The sequence below is a fragment of the Antechinus flavipes genome, chromosome 3, assembly GCF_016432865.1.
Source record: "Antechinus flavipes isolate AdamAnt ecotype Samford, QLD, Australia chromosome 3, AdamAnt_v2, whole genome shotgun sequence".
Classification (NCBI taxonomy): Eukaryota; Metazoa; Chordata; class Mammalia; order Dasyuromorphia; family Dasyuridae; genus Antechinus; species Antechinus flavipes.
In genome coordinates, this window is record NC_067400.1 from 412,776,864 (window position 1) to 412,804,210 (window position 27,347).

General features: G+C 31.9%; 1 protein-coding gene across 2 annotated transcripts in view; it reads right to left on the reverse strand.

Moving 5' to 3' along the window:
• The window catches only part of AGPS (alkylglycerone phosphate synthase), a 146,738-nt gene that overhangs the window by 48,294 nt on the left and 71,097 nt on the right, over positions 1–27,347 (reverse strand). For both annotated transcript variants that reach the window (XM_051986137.1, XM_051986138.1), the window contains exons 10-13: positions 22,514–22,622; positions 14,702–14,829; positions 3,862–3,913; positions 41–117 (exon numbers count right to left, since the gene is read on the reverse strand). In XM_051986137.1, the coding sequence (XP_051842097.1) occupies positions 41–117; positions 3,862–3,913; positions 14,702–14,829; positions 22,514–22,622 (366 nt within the window). The remainder of the gene's footprint in view (positions 1–40; positions 118–3,861; positions 3,914–14,701; positions 14,830–22,513; positions 22,623–27,347) is intronic.

Below are 27,347 nucleotides of genomic sequence, written 5' to 3' on the forward strand. Positions count from 1 at the left end.
TATATGGCATTAATACTTAAAAATTCACAAAAATGAATACCTTTGTGATGTAAAATTTTTTCAATCCATCCAAAAATGATGTAAAAATAGAGGAAACCTGAGGTTTAAGAGCAAGACCTAAAGTAGGAAAAAAGAATTGAACACTTTAAAGCAAAAACTGTGATTTTTCAAGCAGCAAAAAATATTAAATAAAATTTTTTAAATCTACTGACAATTTTTAAAAACAATTTTGAACTTCTAATATAAAAAATTCCCAATGGATTTGATACTACTTAATCAAAAGACAAGAATAATCCTATTCCTGAAGTCCCTTTTCAGATTAAAAAACAACAAAAAATAATTAAATGTAATTAATACTCAATCTATTGGGTTATCTTTCAGTAACATGTTATGTACATAATAAAAGCCATTTCATTAATTATTATTTCATTATGAGCAGCCAACCAATAACTAGTTTCATTTGTATTTTTTTTAATTATTCAGAAAATATTCAGATCAATCACCTAACATGGAGTCAATATCAAGTTTAGTTTAGTTTGGTTATTTCTTAATGGTTATGCCACTCAAGCAGAATTCTTGGCATAAAACTAGTCATTGCTTCTTTAATTACATGCAGAGAATTAAAATTGCCAGAATAGCATAAATGGTGTTTCAGTGTCTGTTAAATTAACATCATTGCCTCAGGACTGAGCTTAATTAGATGAAAGCCTTTTACTGTTTTTTCCATTGTTTTCTGTTAGCAGCAACTTCTAAAACCTCCCATGACTGCTCCATTTTAAGGACCATACATCTGGCCTTCATGCTATGAGCCCAATTCATAAAAAGGTTAAGAACCATTTGCATGGTATTTTTAAGTCCTATTAAAACTACTTTAAAAGCTTAAATCCTTAAAATCTGAAATGAAAACCAGCAGAAGTATTCTACCCAACTACAAAAAGTGCTTTGCAACAATGAAGTTAAAATCTTTTTATTCACAATATTTTCACATTGACATCAAATTAGTCTTTCTCTTGGTCATCTGAATTTTGAATCCATGATATCCCTTTATCTAACACATTTTTGCTGATTTTCAATAAGAAATCTTTTATAACCTAAAGATCAATATAATGACATTGTGTGATAAAATAAATAAATTTTTGTACTTCAATATATCAAGACTTGTGACTTCACCATTTTAGATAATCCCACTAAGCAACATAGACTATAACCCTTCTATTAGTTAGTAGCTGGTCTTTAAAAGTTGATGCAACCAAAAAAAAAAAAAATTTATCATCCTTCAATCAGTCTGGTGATGAATCTTTCTGTCTAGTTCTTAAACAACTTTTACAAAGTCTTTCAAACTTTACTGGGTCTGCCAGAGTTTGTAATCCACTACCATAACCCTGAGAGTCACCACAAGGTCACAGTAAGAAAGCACAGAAAGTGTCTAGTTCTTATATACTTTATAAATATATTATATCATTATAAGGGGATATTCCATTTAGTAAATTGTTTACATTGATGTTTCTTTAAAATAAATTACCTTAACAATTTTTTCCCTGGTATATGTCCTGAGAGTCATCAAAACATAGAGACTGAATTAAAAGAACTACATAGAATTAAATTGGAACTTTGATTTGGAAACATTTCCTGTCTCTAGTATCTATTCCAAAAGGATAACTAACAATGTTAGAAGAATTACACCTATAATTTGGAACAAATTAATTTTTGTTAATTGGTATTTTAGTGTATCAACTATATATATCAGAGTATATTAGTTGCAACATTTTAATTTGTTTGAATACCTACATTTTTAGCTCAGGCCTGCATTGAAAGCTATCTACAATTTCCTCTCATTTTTCCTATAAATCGAGGTGAAAGACAGAAGGTAAAAACTCCAATGTAAACAAAAATGTGACAAAATAAATCCACCTATGTAGGCAATCATACACATATGTGACATACCTGGAGGATAAATAGATTAGAAGATGGCCAAATGAATGTTCCTAAGATAAATCCCAACAAATTCTCAGGTATAGTCCTAAATGTTTGAAAAGTCCTCCTAGGTAATCTCACAAAAACTGGGTGTGTCATTGCTACTTTGTACTCCCAAAGTTGGTTCACTGACCTTTTTTGGACTTTATAATTTTGTTTATTAAAGGTAAAAATGATCTTACAAAAGAGGGAAATGGAAGTTGTTGCTCCCACATAATTTTAAAGGAATGCTGGGTAGAGAAAAAAAATGGAAATGCTCAGCACCAAGCTTTATCTAGCTAGATTTGTTTATAATTCTGTTCTGACAAAACAAATACTTCCTAACAAATTCCAAACAAAACCATATCCAAAGAAAAGGAATACAGTTTAATTGACTGAAAGCTGGCTTTGGATATTACTATGCAAGTCTGCCAGGTTCTTAGTGCTCTAGACAACGTTTTAAGAACACTGCTGCAGAGCATTGTAATCTCCCTACATTGACAAAATCACAGGCACAATTTTTAAAAAAAGTTTTGTTTTTATTTAAACATTCAGAATACTAAGGAAGGTTTATTTCTGAAAATAAAATCTATTTAGAAAGTCCCTTTAAATGGTAGTGAATAAATTTATAAATGCAAAAAGATAATTGATAAAAGAAAAGCATAAACCATAAAAATCATAAAAGATAAAAAAACTTTTATAAAGTATGATTTTATAAAAGTGGCAAGTCTATTTACTCTCAACAATAATTAAGATGTACAGGAACAGAATATAGTGAGTGACTACTCTTGAATAATGCTAAACAAATTTCTCAATGCCATTTTACTTCAAGATTCATTGGGATATCTTCTGCCCGATTTAATTTAAAACTTTTATTTTGGATTCAATCTCTCTTCTGTTTGTCTCTCTCTTTCTCACACATCATTTTCACCAACAAATCTAATAATTGATATTATGATAGAGATTCTATTTACAAAATTGGTACCTAACCTGACAAAACTCATACTGAGTACATAACTTAGAAGGTCCTATTAAATATTATCTAGATAAAATGAGACAAATGCATTAAAAAATGAAATGCAGATAAGTGAAATGGAAATTTAATTTTTTTTAGGTACTAAATTATTCATTCAGTAAGTCAAAGAAATGGCCATTTGTATGCAGCTAAAAGAATTTTTTGAAACTTTTAATATATAACATTGGCTCCAAATAGCTACAGATATATTCTGTACACCTATGAATGTTTTTCCAACAAATTCACCCAAATAAAGCTCCACAGAAATACAAAGAATTGATTTATCTTGTCTTTCACTGTTTTGGCTTATTTCTTCTTTTTTGGAGGGGAAAAGGTGGAGGTGGCCCACAACAGACAAAATGAAGGGATACAATAGATATTGGGAGTGGTAAATATGAAATAAGAGTGGGAGAGCATATGAAAGACAACTTCCTTCAGTGGAACTCATAATTACTCGGTAGAAATGGAGCACCCCATGAAGTTGGGGCATATTTGGGTTATTTCTAATGTATTTGTTTTAGGATAAGAGTTCCTAACCTTTTTTGTACTATGAATTCATTGCCAGTCTGCTGAATCCTATGAATCCTTTCAGGAATATTTTGCTGCCTATCTTTTTAATTGAAAGAAATGTTGAATTCCTCCTCCATTCAACTTCATAGACTTACAGAAAACTATTATCAGGTTAAGAACCCTGGCTTTTGAGAAGTTATAAAGAATGCATGATCTAATAAGTTAAATTAAACATTTGTACATAAATACCATAGAAACAACAAAAACCAGAAAGTCAGTGGCTGAAATTTTGTTAACATTTTTAAACAAAGAAGGAGATAGATGAATTATAAGAATGAATTAAGCTGACAAACAACTTTACAAATTAGCATTCCTTAACTTACCAAACTGAAACTGCATATTGTCCATGAGACGAATTGATGCAGGAGCACATCTCTGTTCAAAAAGAAAGATCAAAAATGGATTTTAAAATATCCACTATCCAAAAAGACTACTTGTTGAGAAGAAACTTATTTGTCCAAATGTATTATGTCAAGTAAACAAGAATTTCATTAATAAAATAGACGTTTTCTAGTATTTTGTACAAAATCAAATAAAGCATGATGAAAATACATACAAGAAAGTTAAGGATAAAATGAAAGAAAAGAAAAACTGGATCATCAGGGAAGGTGTGTAGGCTCATTTTTGTTGTTTCTTTTTAAATAAAAAGGGTGCCCCAATGCTATTAAGATAAAATAGTAATAATTCACAGGGCAAAATCCTCAAGGAATTTACTATAAAACTAAACTATGAGACAAGTAGGATATTTAATAAAAATTGAGTAAGTTTTCTAGAGTATTACATTTAATCATTACTGAATTTGTCATCTGGTACACACTATTCCTAAAATATTGGCATACATGAGCAAAACTGCTAGAAATTTTTGTGAAGCAGAACATTTTAATTCATTTGAACTTATCTGAAACAAATACCATTATAAAATATTATGTTCTATACATTTTAAATTAATAATGTAAAATTACATGACTTATTATTAATTCCCTTTTGGACTTTTTTTGTTCATTTAAAAAACGGAAACCACATATAAAGTTTCTAGAATTTCAAAAGCCTTTAATTGGGTTACATGAGGCATCAAAGTATATATTAATTTTCTAAAACAAAAATAAAGCACATATCCAATAAAATAAGCTAAAAATCTACTACATACTAACATGATATATTATTTCCTTGTGTTAGAGAAAAACAGGTAAGCAGCTATTAAACTTTGTCATGCTTTTAAAAAAAATCAACATGTTGTTCAAGTCAACAAGAAGTAAATTAGCTATTTTCTTTACACTAAAATGAAATTAACTATATTACAAATGAAATTTTTAGCTTTTTGAATATATGTATTACAGAAATTACTTTTAAGCCTTTAAAATTAAAATGACAAAGTTTATTGTTATTTTACATGTTAAAGAGTTTAATTCTTCAGTTTTCATACTAAGTGACAAATTTCATTTATTACAAGGAAGTCCACAATCGATCTATGGAAAGAGCATTTGGTGATCCATTTATAAAATCATAATAATACTTTTTAATCACATAACACTTGACTCTTTTAAATCTACAAAACAACTATTTTAAGTAAGCAAAATGGGCAACATCATACCTACTTTATCCATCAAGGAACGATGGCTCAGAAAGAGTTAAATGGCCCACTCACATAATGTAAGATCTGAGAACGAAGCAGCTTTTCCTACTGTAATTTGGTTCTCTTACTAGTGAACCATGTTGCCTCTATATGCATAATAAATATCTAAAAGTAAAGTTATAAAGAATTTGCTATATGTAGCACATGCAATAGTTATGAATAATGTTTTAAAATGAAAAATAACAAATCTGATATTTTAACATTTTTAAGCAATCAAGTTTAACTATATTGGCAGATATGCAGATATCTAAGGAATTATAATTTTCTCAAAGTGAGGAAAATCTTAGGGTAGGAAAAGCCTCTATTAAAATCACCACCATTCTTTGACTTGAAAGAAGTCTTAGTAAACTGACAGAAGCACAGATGTTGAATGATTTATCCAGGATCACATTTGTATCCATTGATACATAAATTTTTTTGGATAATTTACCATAATTTACTCTATCTTTGTAAATATAATTTCAATGTAATTAATGTTATTAAATTTTACTTTAAAATAAAAAATTTCATCTTACTATGTTCTTTGCCTTGTGGATAAATATAAGTTATTATTAACAACTGGCACAATTTGATTCTTCAAGGTATTATTAAATACCAGTCTTTCTATTGTTAAATGCCAGAGGAATCTGAAACTTGGTTTTCCTGGCTTCAACTTTAATATTCTAATCATTTACTATGCTGCTTCTATATAAATGGATAACATTTTTTTGTTTATTATTGATGATGAAAATAATAGATCATTTTGATATGTTATTTAAAAGTCCATTGAGTATATTTTCTACAATAACCCTCTAATAAACGACTGAAAAAAAGTATTTATTAAAAGCAAAACAGTTTCTGCTCTTAGAAAAGATTATAAACCCTTTCAGCTACAAGTCAGATACAAAGACCTAGTGGTCCTTATGATACAAATGTAAAGCACGTGACCAGGCATCTATTTCAGTATCACTTAAATTGCAAAAAACATATCTATTTCTGAAATTCAACCATTTGAGAGTGCCCAGGACTTTGATGTTAAGAATTTCCTTTCTGGGTCTACCATAGCTGTAATTGCAGATGAGGCAGTGGCTGTAGTATCTGAAAAAGCAGTTACCAGATAACATCTTTACTGGGTTAATTCCCTAGATAACAACTATGAACACTGGGCTAATAGAGTTATTCAATTCCCACATTTCTTGAGCTTGAGGCCCAGGGCTTTCACCACCAGAATTCCAGGAGCATGATGGTCACAGAGGTAGTAGAGGACTAGCCTATGGTACCTCCTATCATAACATTTGCTCCCCAGGATGATAGTTCTGGGGGCCAGGCTGGGAGCAGGACTAGTGGAATGACGAACACTGCTGTTCCTAAGATTACTTTCAAGTAAGTTTTGTAAAAGTTATTATTAATTATTTTTATAGATAAGAAAATAAAGGAATTAGAACAGAGTATGATCATATGCCTAATGGCATATGATTATAAAATATATAATCCAAGACTTTAAGTTAGGAGACTTGGGATTCAAATTTTTGTGTTCATTTCAAACTACAATTCCTAAAATAGTAAGATATATTATATACTTCAAGAGGAATAAAGTAATACTAACACTGGTTTTCCAAACACCCAAGGAATTTATCTCTACACCTAGTTATGTAAATATCTTCTCAGTACTTAAAAACAAAACAATCATAATTTAAAAAGAGAGTAATGTATAATAGTCAAAACCCAATATATACAATGATTTCAGTGATATTAAAATTATTTCTGATTTAAAAACAAAACTGGTGATAAATTGCTCTGCTCAGGCTTTTTTTTTTTTTTTTTTTTTTTTAATCATTTTGATATATCCCAAACTGGAAACAAATATGCCTCCAAAGATGAGAAAACTGAAGGAAAACACTATCATAATTTGTTTAGCACATAACTTTACAAACTTTTTTTATTATATAGGATTCTATTCCCCCTCCACTTAGAGGTTTGAGTTTTGATATTAAGTTTATAGATAAGGTAATTTTTGGTTCTCTTGACACAAACCCCAGTAAATATTTTTTTCAAAATTAAGAGTAGCAAAAATGCTAACAAGTGGTGCTCTAAATGCAATCTCAAATTCATTACTCAAGAAATAACAGAAATATACGGAGATAAAAATGAAAAAAAATCAAAGTTATTTGCTTTAAGTGACCTCTGCTGGTAGGTGTGCAGAACCACCTTAAAATGTTGAACCTTTTTTTTTTTTTTTTTAAACTTGCTTGGGGAATAAAGAACCTGACATAAAACCAGAACCAGGGGATCTGGAAAGTCAAACAAAGCAAGCTTATGCCCACTTTTTGTACTAATTGATGAGAGCAATTTTTTTCTTGTTTAACAGAAATGAGATCTTCATAGTCACTTCACCATTACCAATTTGCACTCTGTATTTAAATGATCAGTAAGAAAAAGTTATAGAAATATGGTAACACTAAATATCAAAATGTTAGTAACTATTTTTCTTCAAAGTAAAAGAATAGATTTGTATTAGTTCTCTAAAGCTTGAACATTATTATATTCATACAAAACTGCTTGTGTCTTCTTATAACCCTTTTCAAGATACCAAAGCTAAAAGACTGACTTGATTAAAGTGTTAGAAAAATACAGATAACCATTTATTATTATTTCTGTTAAGACTCAGAATTAATATTGTTTAAAAAAAATAACAAAGTTGTGAGTCAAACAAAAAAAGTCATTCAAAAAATTTCCCAACAAATACATACTTTATTGTTAAAACATCAGAAGATAGTCATAAAACTGATTACAAAATTCAATCAGCCTCAACTCTAAACCACATATTTTTGCTCCTCAATTGTTTAAAAGAGAATCAATAATAGATGATATAAACTATTCTCAATTGAACATGAATGAGAGATTGCTACTCAGGATGGAATGCTAAAACAGGAGGTGGAGGAGGGGAATGTGAGGAGGTTGTGTATGCAATGTAAAGAAAAAAATGTAAAAATATTTATCAGTTAGGTTACTCAAGTAACCTAATCTAAGCATATATTTACAACAAATTAATGGTAATAAATAATTTAAATTACAATCTCCTAGAGGGCAAGAACCATCTTCCTTTAACTTGCATAGAATCAATGATATTCTACCAAATAATGTTGGGTTCTTAAATAATTCAATAATGAATATCCTTAACTATATCTTCTAAAATCAATGTAAGAGTATTTTTCTTACTCAAAGATAAGAGATATCTGAATTTTCTGATGGAATAAAATGAATATGTAGTGACAATGAATTTTTCTTGCTAATAAACTGCTATTGTTGCTACAGACTTTTAAAGCTAAAATCTAGATTCATGATAATAAATACTACAATGCATCTAAGGCTATTATATATCTAAGTATTTTCAATTCATTTGCAAGTGTTATCTTACCTTATATTTACACAAGAACAATAAGAAAAACCCAGAAGTCTTCTTTTAATGGCTGAGTTCCCTACTTGCCCCTGAACACTTTGAAAAAGAAATTCTATTTTCACAAAAAGATGTATGCGACTAAAATAATCTAAAGTGGAAAGGAAACGATTACAATATTTTCCTCCTTATTAAAAGAAAAATGACATGATAGGTAGGCAGGTAGACAGATAGACAGATAAGAGTTGATAAGCTCTTATAAACTAAAGATGCATAAATAAGCCCCTCTTAATCAAAGGATTGGCTTTAAGGTTAATCCATGTTATTAGATTGGGGCTCACAAAAATAAGTCATAGAATATTTAGGAAATACAATATTAATATAGCAATGGAACATATAGCTACAATGACTTTAAACTTATTCCCTGTAAAAAGCCAACTGCTTTCAAAAGTTCATACTGATACAGAATTAAATATCCTAACAGGATTTCATTTTTAATTATTTTTATAATTATAATCATAATTAATTTAATTTAATTTAATCTCCAGTATGCTAGGGACATTGGCAACACCTCTAGGGACAAGAGACAGACAGCAGACAGATCTGGAGGCAGAAGCACAGAGACAGAGAACAGACACACAGAAAGGAGGAAGGGAGGAAAGGAAGAAGAGAAGAGGAGAGGGAAGGAGGAAATCACTGCTTTCATATTCTTCTACATTTAATTGAATTCCAACGTAAAGCTCCATGACTTTTTTGTTGTTGTTTTGTTTTAAGATTTTCTGTTTTACTTGTGCCAGGACAGCAGAAGGGGAAGTTTAGGAAATCCATACATATGAAAATATTTTGCACTCCAGATAGGGAGATTCTCTCTGTGCTGCAAATTTGCAATTCCTTTGTAACTTCCATTCAGTTTCCAACAGCATTAGGAAGTTGAATGACTTGGTCACGGTCACAAAGTCAGTGTGTGCCAGAGGTATGATTTGAACCCAGGCTATCCTGGCTCCAAGAGTAATGTTCTAGCCATGCTTACTAAATGTAAACTTAATTAACTAAAAAATTCTTTGAAACTGTGAAGTTCACAGTAGGTACTAAGAAGCCCCAAGTTAGCAAAAGCTCCTTTAGAGGTTAATAGTTCTAATGATTTGGTTTTATATATTCTAATAACATTATTCTAATAATGGTTCTAATAATTTAATTTTATATATTCTTATAATTTCTATTCTAACAATGATTTCTATTAGCTTAATTTTATATTTTTAGCAATTTAGTTTAATTTTATATATAATTTAATTTTATGTAGAAAAATTTTTTCTATATAACATTTAATTTTATACATATATGTATTAGAATCTCAATAATTTTCAAAAGAGAATACAAACAATAATATATAGCACAAGGGTACTTTATATTTTATTGAAATGAAGTGCCTCATTTAATAATGCATGGCACAGTCTGCTAGTTTTGTTTATTAGTTTAAAAAAATTAAACCTTCTCTACTCAACTTAATTAAATTTTTTTTTCATTTTTCCTAAAAATCAAAAACAAACAAACAAAAAACTCCAAAAGGCACACCTCTACCACCACCACAAAAGTCAACAGAATCTGAATGGTACAAAACATTATGCCTGGCAATAGGATTAGTTGATGAATATCTAAAGAACTGTCATAATTACTTTGGCATAGGAAGTGGGAGGAGGACAGAGAAGGTAGAGGATATAGGCGTTTCCTAAGAAAGAAAAGCCTTAAGAATCAATCACTTACCTATCTACTTGAGCAAAGTTGGTCACTGTACTGGACTGCCATTTATCAGATATAATCACATTAATCTTCTACTGTATCTTCCTTTCTACCTCCTCATAGGCAGTAGGGTATTGAAAGAGACTATTTCCTCATGCAGAGAAGAAAGAATTTAGTAGAATTCTTCTGCAGTCAGCAAAGAGTTTCTTAGTATAATTCCTTTAATGATGAAGATGTACACTTTGCTATTTGTGAAAAATGGATTCTTCTTCCCCAGAGATACTCATCCAAAATATAGGTTGCCATTTCCAATGCAACTTGAGTGTGAAAAGTATCATAAAATGGAAGTGTTAAGACATGACAGTGAAGGATTACAAGCAGCCAACTCATTATTCAATCAGGAATTTGGCACAATTATAAACCATGTGCCATCTATTTTAATTGATCTTAATTCTTTTGCTATCCAATTGAAATTCTAAATCCTAGATTGAATGATTAAGGTTTAAAACCTTATAATTTATTGTTTTTCTTTCTAACAGTACTAATACTAAGGGTGATTTCTAATTTTGAGCTATAACACAAGAGGAAAGGTCTATATATCTTGGAAATTAATGAACAAATGTACATTACTATTACATGTTATATAGGCAAACATACTGAATGATGTTGTCTTTTAAATATGTCTGAACATGAAACTTATAGTCAGTTGAAATATATCTGAATTGAAAATGAGGTCTTTTCTCTTGTGGCCCATAAGTAAAATATATACCCAATAATATTTTGCATATTCTGGGAGAGAATAATGACATAACAAATTAGGTAGTGTTATTTTTAAGGAAATGCAATCCACTGGACATGCTTGGGATCTTTCTCTAGGTTTCCTTGGCAGTACATAGATAACTAATATATTATATGATCTATCTGTAATCCTCTTCAAGTCACACATCTTTTTGATTATATGTTTTACACCACTTTTTGTATGTAAGAATTAGCTGTTGGTATCTCAGCCTACTTATATGCTCATAATGTACTTTCTCATTGCTTTTTTGGGTAACTCATAATTTTGATGCATCAGAGAAGTTTTTCAGTGATATAGTATCAATGGAAAAACATTGATGTCAGAATGTCAAGAAGAAATATGAAATCTTTAAAACTGTTGTGCCATTGAAAAAAAGTTGAACTTACAGGCTTTCTTTCATTCATTTTTGGACCTACTTCATTTTCTATCTACATTATCTGTAAAATGAGATCAATTTAATATGCTGGATTTACTCTGGATTACCAGATTTCTTCACCCACTTGTTTTTTCTGGCTAGATAATAGGTCAGAGCTTTTTAAAGATTGTGCATTTCATTGAAGAGGCGATCAATACAATGACTTGATGCAATCAGCAAAATGCCAACTATGAAAACTTTGCCAATTCAGTCACTCAATAAACATTTGTTAAAAAGTATGTACTACATTCCAGGCACTGTTCTAAGCACAGGGGATATAAATACAGGCAAAAGTTCCTGCTCTTAAGGGTTCACAATATAATAGAGGAGACAACATGCAAATAAGTAAGCACAGACAAGCTATGTAGAAAAGAAATGGAAAATAATTAACAGGATTATATGAAAAAAAAAAACAACTATAGAACTAAGAGGAACTAGAAAAGGCTTCCTGTAGAAAGCAAGATTTCAGTTAGGACTTGATGGAAGCCAGGAGACAGAGGAAAGAAAAGAGAAAATTCCAAAGATGGAAAACAACCAAACTAAAATACAGTCTAGAAATGGAGGGTGTTTGTTTTTAAAACTCACTAGATTGAAGAATATGTGCCAGGGAGTAACGTGTAACGGAAAATTAGAAAGGTAGGAAGGGGCTATATCATAAAGGGCTTTGAACACCAAATGGAGGATTTTATATTTGAGTCTGGAAGTGATGGGGAGCCAATGGAATTTATTAAGAAGATGGAAAATGTGGGTTGATCTGTGCTTTAAGAAAATCACTTCATCAGCTAAATGAATTATGGATTGGAAAAGGAAGATACTAGAGCCAAGTAGAGGACTGAGGTGATCTTCCATCTGAATTCTGTCAACTAACAGGAATGATTCAAATTTATTTTGGGAGAAATGTTCCATATTTATACAAGAATATAATTACTCAGACCTCTAAAATCTTAAATTCATCATCTTAAATAAAGAGACTAAAATAATGTACAAACTTTCTAGAATGTAAATATCATTTAATGTTCTTCCTAATTGTTAAGTATTTCCCTATCAAAATATCAAGTTCTGCTACAGTTTCTTTTCAATAGCACTTTTCCATGATGTTTGGAATGTTCTCTCTCCTAATCTCCAACTCTTGGCTTCTCTGAAGTTTCAGCCAACATCCCACCTTCTCTTTGTTAATCATCTCTAATTTATCCTGTATATATACTTTGTTTTTATATAGTTGCTAAGATTTTGTCTCTTCCATTTGACTTTGAGCTCCTTTGAAAGTAGGGAGAATCTTTTAACTTTTTTATGTTTTACTTACACTCAGTAAAGTACTGATAATAAAAGGAACTTAATGTTTTCTAATAATGTGATCTTTTATACTGAAGTATATACTTCTATTCTATTCTGAGGGAGCAGATTTTACTGTAATTTAATTTTTGTATTTTAGTTTTTGTCCAAATTTATAATCACTGGAGTATTCAGCAAAACTCTCACTTTAACATTTTGTGTAGAAACTCCTTAATATTCAGTGCTATTTATTATCTCAAGTCATCTCTCTTATAATTGGTGAACTTCTCAATACTGTTTTAATAAAATTAAAAAGGCTAAATATTCCCTTATAATTCGGGATTTTTTTCAAGTATCAGAGCAAATTCATTCCTCTTCTCAAACGACTCTAGATCAACCCATTTTCATTTTGTTTCTACTTGTTACTTAACAAGAATTTATTGAATTTTGTCTTAGGATACATTCAATTAAACATTAACTTAAAATAAACTTAAATTTTAAAAAATGAGAACTGAAAATGTGTTTTTTAATCTTAAAAGCTGTCTTAATTTAACACGATGCTATGAAAAAAATGCCATCTTTATATTTCTAAATCTTTCATTTATCCATTTTTGTTAGATTACCAAAACCAGAATATTTTTGTTTGGGCAGTTAAACAAATATCTTGTTTGAGAAAAAAAAACAAGTGAATCTATGGGGATAAAGGAGAAAAGAGAGATCTTACTATCAAATATCTCTGATAAAGGTTTCATATGGAGGGGAGCGAAGGAATACAAATACCTTACTGAAATATCTAAGACCAAAGTCAGTGAACAGAAACAAGTGTTCTCAAAAAGAGAACTGCAAACTATTAATAACTATATGGAAAAAAATGTTCTAAATCATTCATAATGAGAAAAATGCAAATAACAATTCTGAGGTTTCACCTTAGCTAGCAAACGAACACTATAGAGAGTGTTAGAGGAATTTTGGGGAAATAAGCATGCATTGTTAGTGGAGCTGCAAACTGCTTCAACTATTCTGGAAGGCAATTTAGTATTACATAAATAAATTGGCAAATAAAAATCCATATTCTTTGACCAAGAGACTCCACCTGCTAGGTATATACACAACAGTTACTCCCTCCCTCCCCCCCCCAAAAAAAAAAAAAAAAAAAGAAAGGTTCCATATACCAAAATAGCATTACTTCCTGTGGCAACAAAGAAATGGAAACATGTAGATGTCCATCAATTTGCGAAGGGCTAAATAAATTGTGCAACATGAATGTAATGGAAAGTTACTATAATAAACAAACGTAATGAATAGAGAGAAGCACAAAGACTTACAGAAACTGATATAAAGTAAGCAAGTTTAGAATAATAATATATACAATGAATATAATATAAAAAACAGAAACTAAATGTTATATTTTTAAAATGAGCTTGACCTCTTTTGCAAAAAGTGAAGAACAACTGATATATCAATTTTTTTTTCAATTAGCTGATTGGTTTTGTTGAATTTTTTTCTTGTTTTCTTTTTAAAAAATTCTTTGTCATAAGAGATGGCTCTTGAGGGAGAAAAGGGATAAAAAGAAATCTTGGCAATGTAAAAACTAAAAATATCAATAATTACTCTTAAAAGAACATAAAAATATAATGTCCAAATAAAACCAATTAAAGATAAAAGATTATTAATCTTACTCTGACTTAAAATAATGCAGCACTCTTTAACTTAAGAAATAAGAGTCACAATTACAAAAAACAGTTAATAACTAAACAATATGAGATTTGGGGGAAAATATTCTTGAGATGAACTGAAAAAGATCACACAAAAATATAATACAAAGTAAAATTTTATTTAAATATCATATTGTTTCAAAATGTAAAAGTAATTTATAATTTTCTATCCCAAAATTTTATATTATGTAGTAGAATTGAGGAAGAATATTTTACCTGTTTTGCAATTTCTCTTAAGCAGGCTACTCCTCGTTCAAAATTAGGGAAGGCTACTGAACCATACTTTTGGTATTCAGGGACTGGTCTGATTTTTATTGTAGCTTCTGTAACCACACCAAGAGTTCCTATAAGAAGTAAGAGTAGGATTTGATTAATTTATCATGTAATTTTTTTATACCATTTTAAAAGATCTTTTTATCAGGAGAAAGGAATACCTAAGTAAACATATAAAATATTTAAAATATTCAAGTACTTCCCATAATTTTCTATACCTTTTAGCAATATATTCATCATGCTTATATGTATATATTCTATACATATAGGTATGTAGTGTTTACATATGCACGTATGTATTTTAAAACACTTTCACCATAACATTCAGAATAAATGAATCACATTTTCTTCTGTTAAGTCATGGGTATAGGAGAGTCTTAATATAAATCAGCAACTTATCAGTAATGTACAGTCTCAGAGGATTTTCTACACCAGGGATTAAGTGACTTGCTGGTAATCGCAAAGCTATTATGTGTGAAAGTTAAGACTTTTACTCAAGTCTCCCTAACTTGAAGCTTACATCAAAATATCAAAATGGTTTATGCATATGAATTTCATTAAGATTATAACATCATGGGAGCAGCTAGGTGGCACAATGGATAGAGTATCAGCCCTGAAGTGAGGAGCACCTGAGTTCAAATCTGACCTCAGACACTTAACATGCCCTAACTGTGTGACTCTGGGCAAGTCACTTAACCCCAATAGCCTCAGGGGAAAAAAGATTATAACATCATGAAGCATAAAAGGTAAGAAGAAATTAGGAGAGAGCTTTATAAACTTTTTTTTTTTGAAAGAAGCTACAGATTTCTATATTTATGAGAGATGAGCATAAATACACACACACACACACACACACACACACATGAGTGAAGTTATAATGCAGAGTTTGTGGGAGTGAAAAAACTAAAAGCAAATTTTGTAGAGAATACTTCTATTTATCCTTTACCTGATTATTCATACACAGAAAAGCCAAAGACTATCCTACGCAAACTCCAGTGGCTTCTTCCTCTTACCCTTAGGAACATTCTACGATTATTCTCCTATTCTCTTTCTACTGAACAGTGGACTAACTGTACATCTATTATCCAATTGGGCCTTTAATGCAGCAAGCCAATCCATCTTGCACTCCCTTCTCAAAGCTGTAATATAACTTTTAATAGTTTTGTCATTCAACTAAAGCTACTCTCTCCACAACATTCAATGATCTCACTATCTAAATTTTACTCTTAGTCCTCAATCTCCTTAGTCTCTCTGAAGCATTTGATAATTTTGACTACTGCCTTCTAAATAGTCTTTGATCTTGAATTCAATAATACTGCTTTCTATTGATGTGAGGTATCTTATCTATGTGGACACTCCTAAACTTTCTTTTTGCAGAATCATCATCTATATCACATCCCCTGATTGTATATACCACACGACTCTTTCCTATGTCCCTCTTCCTTCTTTTTTTATACATGCCTAGTTGGTGATTTCATTAGTCTCATGGATTTAATTATCTAGACAGTCTTTCTCCTGAGCTCCTTGAATGGATGTCCCAAAGGCATCTCAAACTCAGAATGTCTAAAACACCCCATATATACCAATCAATTAACAAATCTTTTTATTTCTAACACAATAACGTATTTAACATCCATGTTCTTCTCTCTATTCATACAATCACTAACTTAGCTCAAGCTCTCCTCATTTCTTATCTGGATAAGTGCAACAGCTTCCTAATTGGTCTGTCATCTTTAAATGTTTTCTCATTTAATTCTTTTTCCAGAAAAAGTAATTTTCCTAAAGTACAGCTTTGACTATGTCTCCACTCTACATAGCAACCTCCCTAGTAATTCTAAGAGTAAAATTAAAGCCCTCTGTTATTTAAATCCTTTCACAATTTGTCCACAATCCATATTTCTAACTTTATTACACATTGCTCCCTTTTATGTACTCTAAGTCTAGGTGATCTGACCTTTACACTATTCCTTCTGTCTCATAAAGTATTGTTAAGAATGGATTCTCATAAATTTACCTCCAGGACTCTCAGAATCCCTAATTTCCTTAAGGTTTTAGTTCAAGTATCAACTTTTATGTTAAGCCTTTCCTATTTTCCACAGCTGCTAACACATACTGCCACCATTCAGTTTTGTACATACATTTAAATACATACCTAAACACTATATCTCCCCTGACAGAATGAAAGTTCTTTGAGAGCAAACAATATTTCACTTTTGTTTTTAATGTCTGACACAGAAGAAAGTCTTAACAAATGCTACTAAATAAATGAATTTCCATGTTATAAAACACAGTTTTCTAGCTTTTGTTCCCCTGGTTCTTTGACTCAATATTCACTGAGGAGAAAAAAACACTACTCCCCATATTCTCATTCTTCTTTGGCTCAGTCCAACCCTTTCAAATTCAAAATCTTCTTTTGTGCTCCTTTTTCTCTGGACACCCCTACTACATTTGCAAGTCTTGTTTCTTATCTCTTTACTTCCCTTTTGTTTTGTCTTCTTGCTCTCACAAAAAAGTTGGTTCTTTCCAGAAGATAATGAATCTCAGATCTACTTCATGTATATGTTCTATAGAGTTAGTCTACAAAGGGAAAAATAGTATATTTCTGTTCCTAACTCTCATTTCCAGTTTATACCTTTGTCATCATTATCTAAGAGTCTGTCTGTCTTCATGATTTCTGCACCAATTCCAAATCCTTGCTGCAGTCAATCCCAGGTTACTCTTCTACTTCCTCCTCCCCCACAAGTATTTCAGTATCTGGCTTAAGACACCTCTCCATTCAAAACACTGCTCTAATAGTTGGGAATTTCAATATATATCTTGCTATTTCTTCAAATTTCTTCTTAATTTATTATTCTTTTAATTGGAACCTCCTTCAACCTACTGATTTCTTCTTTGCCTTCAATAAAAATATTTGTATCTCCCCCATAGCTAATAAACCTTTACTTAATCTTGCCATTAATTCTAGCTATGTAGTTTAAAAAGTAGTTCATGCTTTTTCAAAGAGGGCCAATGGCATCACAGGGTGATGTCTTGACTTGCATGTGAATTGGATTGAACTGAGGCAGAGTTGTGCAAAGTCATCAGCCTCCCTCTCTCTTCCAGTCATTCAGGATAATTAAAGATGGCTTAAGATAAAGTAGACAACTATAGCATCTTCAATGACTGACCAAACTCTAAGAGCTCCACAAAAACTGTTTCAGCTGCTTTTTTGGCTGCCAGAACAAGCGGTTCTCATCCATCCAATCCACCAGAGAAAGTCATCAAATATTTGGGTAGACATTCCTCCTAACTCATAGATTGATGTGGAGTCTAGTAGTTGCTCTCAGCCTAGTTTTAACCTATCTGCTGAGATACTTTTCCTGGGATGTAGCCACTATGCATGCTACAGCTTCTTGGAGTCAACCATCTTTCTATTATTTCCAAAAAGAGCCTAATTAGTTTTATTACTTCTACTTCACTCCTTTTCCAGTCCATCCCTCCACAGAGCTATCAAATTAATCTTCCAAAGATATATCTATCCTTTTCATTTTCCTGAATCAAAAATCTTCAATTTCCCTTTTGCCTTTTAGGATTACAATCAGCCTAGCATTCAGAGCTCTACAAATGTGTCCTAATTCCATTGAACCAAATTTCATGTTCCCCATTCCACATACTCCTTTTCAGTCAAACTCAACTACAAGTTTTCCCCTGTACTTGACCTTCTTTACCACTATGACTTTATGCAAGTGATACACAGAATAAATAAGACAACTTACATAATTCCTTTCCTGATCTTTCTGATTTTTAGTGTTCTCTCTCTCTTGAAACAACTCTCTAGTTATATTATTTCTTTGTATAAAACTGGATTTATTTATCTGTCTCCATATTAAATATCTCCACAAGAATATAAATTCTTTTAAAAAAATTGTTTTACTGTGCATGCCCTTTGATCCAGAAGTGTTACTACTGGGCTTATATCCCAAAGAGATTTTAAAAAAGGGAAAGGGACCTACATGTGCAAAAATGTTTTTGGCAGCTCTTTTAGTAGTGGCTAGAAACTGGAAATTGAATGGATGCCCATCAATTGGAGAATGGCTAAGTAAATTGTGGTATATGAATGTTATGGAATATTATTGTTCTGTAAGAAATGACCAGCAAGATGAATACAGAGAGGCTTGGAGAGATTTACATGAACTGATGCTAAGTGAAATAAGCAGAACCAGGATCTCATTATACACTTCAACGACAATACTATATGAGGATCAATTCTGATGGAAATGGCTATTTTTAGCAATGAGAGGATCCAAATCAATTCCAATTGATCAGTGATGAACAGAACCAGCTACATCCAGCGAAAGTACACTGGGAAATGAGTGTAGACCACAATATAGCATTTGCACTCTTTCTGTTGTTTTTTGCTTGCATTTTTGTTTTTCTTCCCAGATTATTTTTATCTTTTTTCTAAATCCAATTTTTCTTGTGCAACAAGATAACTGTATAAATATATATACATATATTGTATTTAACATATACTTTTAACATGTTTAACATGTATGGGACTGCCTGCCATCTATGGGAGGAGGTGGAGGGAAGGAGGGGAAAAGATGGAACCAAAGTTTTTGCAAGGGTCAATGTTGAAAAATTACCCATGCATGTTTTGTCAATAAAAAGCTATAATAATAATTTTAAAAGAAAGTTGTTTTATTTTAGCATACTCAGGATCATGCAAACAGTAGGTATTCAATAAATGTTAAGAGAAAAGCTAATAGGAATTCATATCATGCCAGTTTATTTTTCTTTCTTGATCAAATTACCTAGATTTTCAGAAGAGAACTTTAATTCTTCTTTAATTCTAGAGAAGCTTTGGACTATGATAAACATGTTAGGTAAATGAGTTTTCAAAATACCAGAAATCAGAAATTAATTTATCCTAAAATTTCTTTTAGCCATGATAGCCATTTCCCTAGCTCCAATAATATGACACAAAACTGGGATAAGAATTTAAGAGCTTATAAACTGGGAAAACATTTTTACATTCAAAGGTTCTGATAAAGGCCTCATTTCCAAAATATATAGAGAATTGACTTTAATTTATAAGAAATCAAGCCATTCTCCAACTGATAAATGGTCAAAGGATAAGAACAGACAATTCTCAGACAAAGTAATTGAAACTATTTATAGCCATATGAAAAGATGCTCCAAGTCATTACTAATCAGAGAAATGCAAATTAAGACAACTCTGAGATACACACCTGTTCAGATGGGCTAGAATGACAGGGAAAGATAATGTGCAATGTTGGAGGGGATTTGGGAAGGGACACTGATACATTGTTGGTGGAATTGTGAATACATCCAACCATTCTGGACAGCAATTTGGAACTATGCTCAAAAAATTATCAAACTGTGCATACCCTTTGATCCAACAGTGTTACTACTGGGCTTATACCCCAAAGAGATTTTAAAGAAGGGAAAGGGACCTGTATGTGCAAGAATGTTTGTGGCAGCCCTCTTTGTAGTGACCAGAAACTGGAAACTGAGTGGATGCCCATCAATTGGAGAATGGCTGAATAAATTGTGGTATATGAATATTATGGAATATTATTGTTCTGTAAGAAATGACCAACAGGATGATTTTAGAAAGGCCTGGAGAGGCTTACATGAATTGATGCTGAGTGAAATGAGCAGGACCAGGAGATCATTATACACTTCATTATACATATTATACACATATATATCATTATACACAACAATACTATATGATGATCAATTCTGATGGACCTGGCCCTCTTCAACAATGAGATGAACCAAATCAGCTCCAACAGAGCAGTAATGAATTGAACCAGCTACACCTAGGGAAAGAACTCTGGGAGATGACTATGAATCACTACACAGAATTCCCAATCCCTTTACCTTTGTCCGCCTGCATTTTTGATTTCCCTCACAGGCTAACGGTACACTATTTCAAAGTCCGATTCTTTTTGAACAGCAAAATGACTGTTTGGACATGTATACTAATATTGTGTTTAATTTATACTTTAACATATTTAACATGTATTGGTCAACCTGCCATCTGGGGGAGGAGGTGGGGGGAAGGAGGGGAAAAATTGGAACAAAAGATTTGGCAATTGTCAATGCTGTAAAATTACCCATGCATATAATTTATAAATAAAAAGCTATAATAAATTTAAAAAAAAAAGAATTTAAGAGCTTTTGGTCTTAGGAGGATAAAACTAGGCACTTTCCTGAATACCTCTCTACAATTAAATATAAGCAACTGTAATACTTCCATGTTGATTTATAGAACTATAAGGAAAATTACAACAGTTTGGGCTTCACTTGTTTTGAAAGGTTAATATACCTTAGTGCACACAAAGACAATTCTTGTCATTCTTTAATAATTATTTCTTCTCAACTACTTATTTAAAGGTGTTCAAGGATAACCATTAAGTCCATGAAATGGATATTAAAATGAAAGAATTGATCAGTATTCCAGTATTAACCAGATGGGCTATTCCAGATCATGACTGTTTAGTATTTCCCACTAAAACATATAGAATATTTATCAAGTACATTTAAAGTAATTGACAAGAAAAAGGAAACAAAATACAAAATATTAATAGGTTAGATTGTGACAGAAAAGCATCTAGACCAAAGCTCAGCATATTTGGGGCATTGAAAAAAAAAAAAAAAAAAAACACCAAACATGAAACAGACAAAGGAGGAACAGAAAATGCAAACTAGAAACAAGGATCCCTTCATTAGGACTGGCCTCTTCTCCTTCATTACATTATTCTCTTCTGATAACAAGTCTCCATGTCTGAGAGATACTGAAGGCAACATGTGCTAGACAAGTCAAAACATTAACACCACTATGACCACCATCTTCCCTTCAGACCCTGATGGAGAAAACCCAAGACCCTAAACCAAAGAGACGGGAAGAGTCCTGCTTCCACTCAGTGTCCACAACCCTCATCTTAGAAGCAGTCCCTGTGAAGCAGCAATCTATCAAACAATCCTACAGAGACTGGTTTAACATCAGAAACTGACAGGATTTTTATCAGTCAAAAAAGAATTTTTAAAAAGGGCACTGCCATCTGCTTTGTCACTGCACATGGGACCTTTTGATCTGACTTGCAGTTGAACTCTTCCACATTACTTTGGAAGACCAAAGTTTTTTGATAAAGTAAAGGACAATGTTCAACTCACACAAGCATTAAGTTCACTAAATAAAGAATAGTATTTGCATCACAACAAAATAGTAACAAATAAAAATAAATGTTAAAAGAAAGGGGAAAAACGATACTTGAATACAGATGATGGTCTACAAAAGCATGCTCGTTTTATAAGTCTGAATGATACACAAGTCCTTGAGAATGTGCACTCTCATAAAATGAATTTTTTCCTTTTTTTTTATGGAATAACTCTAGGGCACACCTCAGTTCTTTTGTCTATTTTAAGTATTAAAAAGAATATTCAATATTTAAATCAACAATTTTAATCTAATACACACCTTTCTCTAAACCTGCAAATCAAATAAAAGCAAAAAAAGATTTTTTGATCATTTGAAATGAGGAAAAATTTCTAAAAGAACCTTAATTAGATGTTTTCAGCCAAAATTTCATATCAAAATTAAGATTATAATATATGCCTTTTGGTAAATTTTTTTTTTTAAATAAAATACAATGCCTTTTATCCTAAGTGCTCTAATATTATAATACAAAATCTAGATTCAAGAAAAGCTAGGTCTCTGTATAATATTCTTATTTTATTATTTACCTTCAGATCCCAGAATGAAGTGATGGATATCAGGGCCTGTTGACATGCGAGGTACTTGACAGCTTTTTTCTATTACGCCTTTTGGGGTTACCATTTTTATATGAACCACCTGTTTTAGCATATTATACAATGTCAATTTTATGGAATTATTTAAAAATACATATAAATTCATGTAGCAATAAAATAACACATGATTTTTACAAAATATTGTCATAAATATTGACTATAAATATGTGCTTTTGAAATGTGTAGAATAGAATCACCCATCTCATTGCCAGGCCTTATTCTAACCACCTGCCTTCACAGATAATAGAGAATCAAGAATGGAAAAGGGGAGTGAATTGGCTAATGTGACCAGGTAAAAATGCTTAGTAAGGAAAGTAATAACTCTGCAATGGTACTATTATTTCAAAACTGTAAGAGAAGAGAAAAAGAGAAGGCCCATTCTAAAATATATAGTGAGAACAAGTTCTCAGCTTAGCAAGAACTGGAAATATATAGGAAATACATAGAAAATATTTGGAATGGCTTTCTTCATAGATATAAAGAGGTCTACATTTTAATCACTGCATACAACTTTATGCACTTTACCAACAAAGGCCCCTAAGGTCTTACAAGCATTTTCTTTACATTTGCTTTTTCACTTTCTTTTATGCAAGTGTGAAACACAAACTTTGCTATGGTGTCTTACAGAAGCATCTTTTTATTCTGTTCAAATAAAATGCTTCATAGGTGACTAGCAAGTGTAATAAGGATATTTTAACATCAATAATTGGAACAAGGGTAGGGATTTTATTAATATAAGAAAGGATGAGGAAATCCCCTCTAGCAATACAAGTCAGCAATCTGAAACATAGTCTTTGAGAGTTGCTTAGAGAACTAAAAAGTTAACGAACTTGCCAAGAGTGACACAGCCAGCATTTGATGGAGACAGAACTTGAACCCAGGTCTTCCTCATTCTAATGCCTTGTAACATGTGCTACTCAACAGTATCTAAATGATTATAATATGACTGTGCCCTTTAACTCTTCAGCGGTGGTTTGAAGGGATATAATAGCAAATATAATAATTTAAAGTAGAACTTAAATGTATCAGTACACATATTGATTGGCAATAACTTATCTTTTCTTTATCTTAATTAAGAAAAATTCAAAAAAGGTTTATTATAAAGAATAAAATTTCTGAAAACAGCTGCATCATACCTTTAAGAACAAGCACCTACTCCAGCAATATCCTGATGTTTGCATTATTTGACTAAATAATGATCAAGAAAGCCACTGAGAAACTGCAGTGACTTCTTCCATCTCCTAACTTTACAGGCACCCAGGAAATCATGGGTAATAGGAAAGGTGAGCCACCAGTAAAACCAGTGTTATGGCAGAATGCTTCTAAGAGAAATTAGAGATGAATTAGGGAGCAAGGCTCTTTCTGTGTCCAGAGGTAGTAAGACCAGAGGGAGCCCCTGAGAAAGATCCCTGATAGAGATCTTAGAAATCCTGGGAGAAGCAGTTAGAAACAATCAAAGCATACAAGACAGATACAGCCCAAGTGCCTAACCTCAGTTCTGAGTTGCCGGAAAAAACCCTGAAGATCTACAATTCAAATGTCAAGATCCAGAACTGAGAATTCAAAGAACCAGGGATAGACCGGCCCAGAAGGCTTCCCAGGGCAAGACTCCTGATCACTTCACTCCAAAGCCCCACATGGAGATAAGGAAGGAAGGAAAAGAAAAGAACGATTATCTGAATAGGTTGTCTTTTAGACAACCAAGCAATAGTTGAAAAATTGTCATATTATTATAAAATAATATCATTGTGCCATAAATGACAAGGTAGATTTCAGAGAACTCTGGAAAGCATGAACTCAGGCAGAGTAAAGTATTTAGACACAGAAGAATAATTAATATAAGGACCATAACATTAAAAAAAAAAAAAAAAGCAATTTTAAAAGACCTCTTAGAATACTGATTTACCACATCTCCAGCAGATCTAGAATGAAGTATAATGTATAAAGTCTTTCTAACAGACTCATGCTGAAGAAATTACATACACAAAGTATATAGAAAGAGATACATTTTCACTTTGGATTCATTTTTCAAGTATACTTATTTGTTACAAGGAATTTTCTTTTTCTTTCTCTCAATAACTTTTCTGGGGAGAGGGTTCTCAAGCACTGAATACAAGAGGGCCACAGTAACACATTTTAAATTAACAGAAAGAAGTCTAGAAAGGAACAAAGAAAAGCAAGCAATTTTTAAGTAATGTGTCAAATTTATTATATATTTTTAAAAGAAGAAATGGAGAAATATAGTTTCATATAGATGTGTGTGTGTGTGTGTGTGTGTGTGTGTGTGTTATGGATTTTTGGTGTTTTAGATTCAAAATTTTTTAAAAAGAAAAGTTAAAATGAAATAACTAACTAGGTCATTACCATAATAATTAGACTTAATACAGCATTCTAAGATTTTCAGAGTATTTTAAAAATATCTCATTTTGTCTTAACAAAATGGGAAATAGGCACTTATCCCCATTTTACAGATAAAGGAACTGAGGCAGATATTAAACGAACAGCCCAGGATCACATGGCTAGTATGTGACAAGATCTGAACACAAGTCCGCAGAACCCCAGTTACTCTACCCACTCTACCCACTGTGAAACATATCTTTTTTAACTACTATTGTGTATCTAAGAGTCTTCTAAAGACCATAAGATTACTTCACAACTATTAAAATACTCAAAATCATGATTAAACAACTTTTTAAAAGCTGATTAAATCAGTTTTTCACAAACTAACTAATTCAGGTAGTCAATGATTTAATTCAAAGAAATATTTAGTGATTATTACAAAGCAAGGCAATGTACTAAATGATAAAAATACAAAGAAAATGAGAAATGGTCCCCATCCCAAGGAGATTACATTTGACTGGGGAAAGTTAAAGAGGGAGGAAACAATAATAACTAAGAGGGCCTTCAAGATGAGATGGCATCTAAATAGAATCTAGAGAGAAAATAAGGAGAGGGAGAGAGGGGGGTGAGGAAGAAAGAAAGGGAGAATGAGGGAAAGGAAGGGGGAAGCAAAGGGAGAGAAAAGGAAAGCAAGAGAAAGGAAGGGGGAGGGAGGGAGAAAAGAGGGGAGAGAGAGAGGGAGGGAGAGAGAGAGAGAGAGAGAGAGAGAGAGAGAGAGAGAGAGAGAGAGAGAGAAATAGAGAGGGAAAGAGGGGGTAAGGGGAAAGGAGAGAGGGAAAGAGGGAAGGAAGAAGGGAAAGAGAGAGGGAGGGAGGGAGGGAGAGTGAGTGCGTACGTGTGTGTGTGTGTGTGTGTGTGTGTGTGTGTGTGTGTGTGTGTGTGTGTGTTTTGGGGAATAGTGGGGAAGTTCTCAGTCATGAACTCTTTTGTATAAATGTTTTGAAGCAAAAGACAAAATTCTAAAATCAGAGAATCCATTTAGTTCTATCTTGAATGAATTAATTACAGATACACTACAGCAGATTTTTGTGCCAGGCTAAGAATTTGAGTTTTGTTCCAGAGACAACAGAAGATTGAACACTAACTGTGTTAGCTATGTTTTACATGGATTGGAGGCAGAAGGCAAAGGAGGAAAAGCCCATTAGAAAACTACAGCATTCACTCAGGTAAGAATAATAAGGCGCAGAACTAAAGAAAGTTTAGTCCCTTCACCTAAAAGAGAAGGATATGCAGATAAGAAAAGCTAGAGTGACAGACAAATATCCAGGAATGCAGACATTGATTCCAAAGGGATTTTTACCAATTCTTATATATAAATAAGCTTATCTCAGTTCTTAATAGGAGCATTCAAATGTGCCTGGGATTCTCTTATTGGAGTACTTCAGTAGAATACCCCAAATCTCCCTAACATTTTTCAGCTTTTTCAGAATCAGCTGGTTACAGGGAATTATTTGTAGTTTAACTGCACATGTATGAGGCTTTCTTCCCCAAACTAGGTCAAAGAGACTCAGGATGGCAGTGAAACAGAAAATGAACACATCTTTTATTCTTTTTTTTTTTCCTACAAGAGTTCCATTCATACTTTGTAACACTATCAATAAATCCTGTAGCTAATCAGATTTTTGAGATTGTATCCATATTCCCTGAAATCTCTGAATCTTTATCACAGGGACAGATAAGATAGTTACATACCAGGAGAATCAACAAGACTTTTCAAGTGATTGGTTATAGGGGGTAGGGTAGGGGAGAAAGAAAGATCAAGGATAAGCTAAAGTTATAAACTTGGATGACAATAATGTTGCCCTAAACAGGAATAAAGAAAAGTTTGGAAGGTCTAACGATAAATTATCTTGAACATGTTAAATTTGAGACACTATATGTAGCTGGAAATGTCCAGCTGGGAAATTCAAAGCATGCACTTTGATTAAATGATTTTCTGGAGTTATGTACTGAAACACAAAGAAAATAAACTATTTTTCTTGTGTTCAATTGTCTTCACAAAGGACAAGTCAAGGATACCATTACAGAAAAGAAATAAAAATACACACCTATATTTAATGTCTGATACTTTCCAAGGCAAATGATGCAAAGAAAATGCATTTTTAAAGTTAATAATAAAATTTAGCAATTATACCATACACTAACACTACATTAAAAATGTTCACTGTCATTTATAATCTTTAAGTCTCTCAAAATATCAAGTGATTAAAAAACAAATTATCTGCTTTAGATTTGAAAACTGGTAAAGCGTGCCTCTCAAAATTGGTTAGTTCTAAAGTAAGAAATAGCCTAGATACAGCAACAAAAATAATCTGGCCTTTTTGTAAAAATGGAACATTCTGTATTTGGTTCAACTGCAAAACAGGGA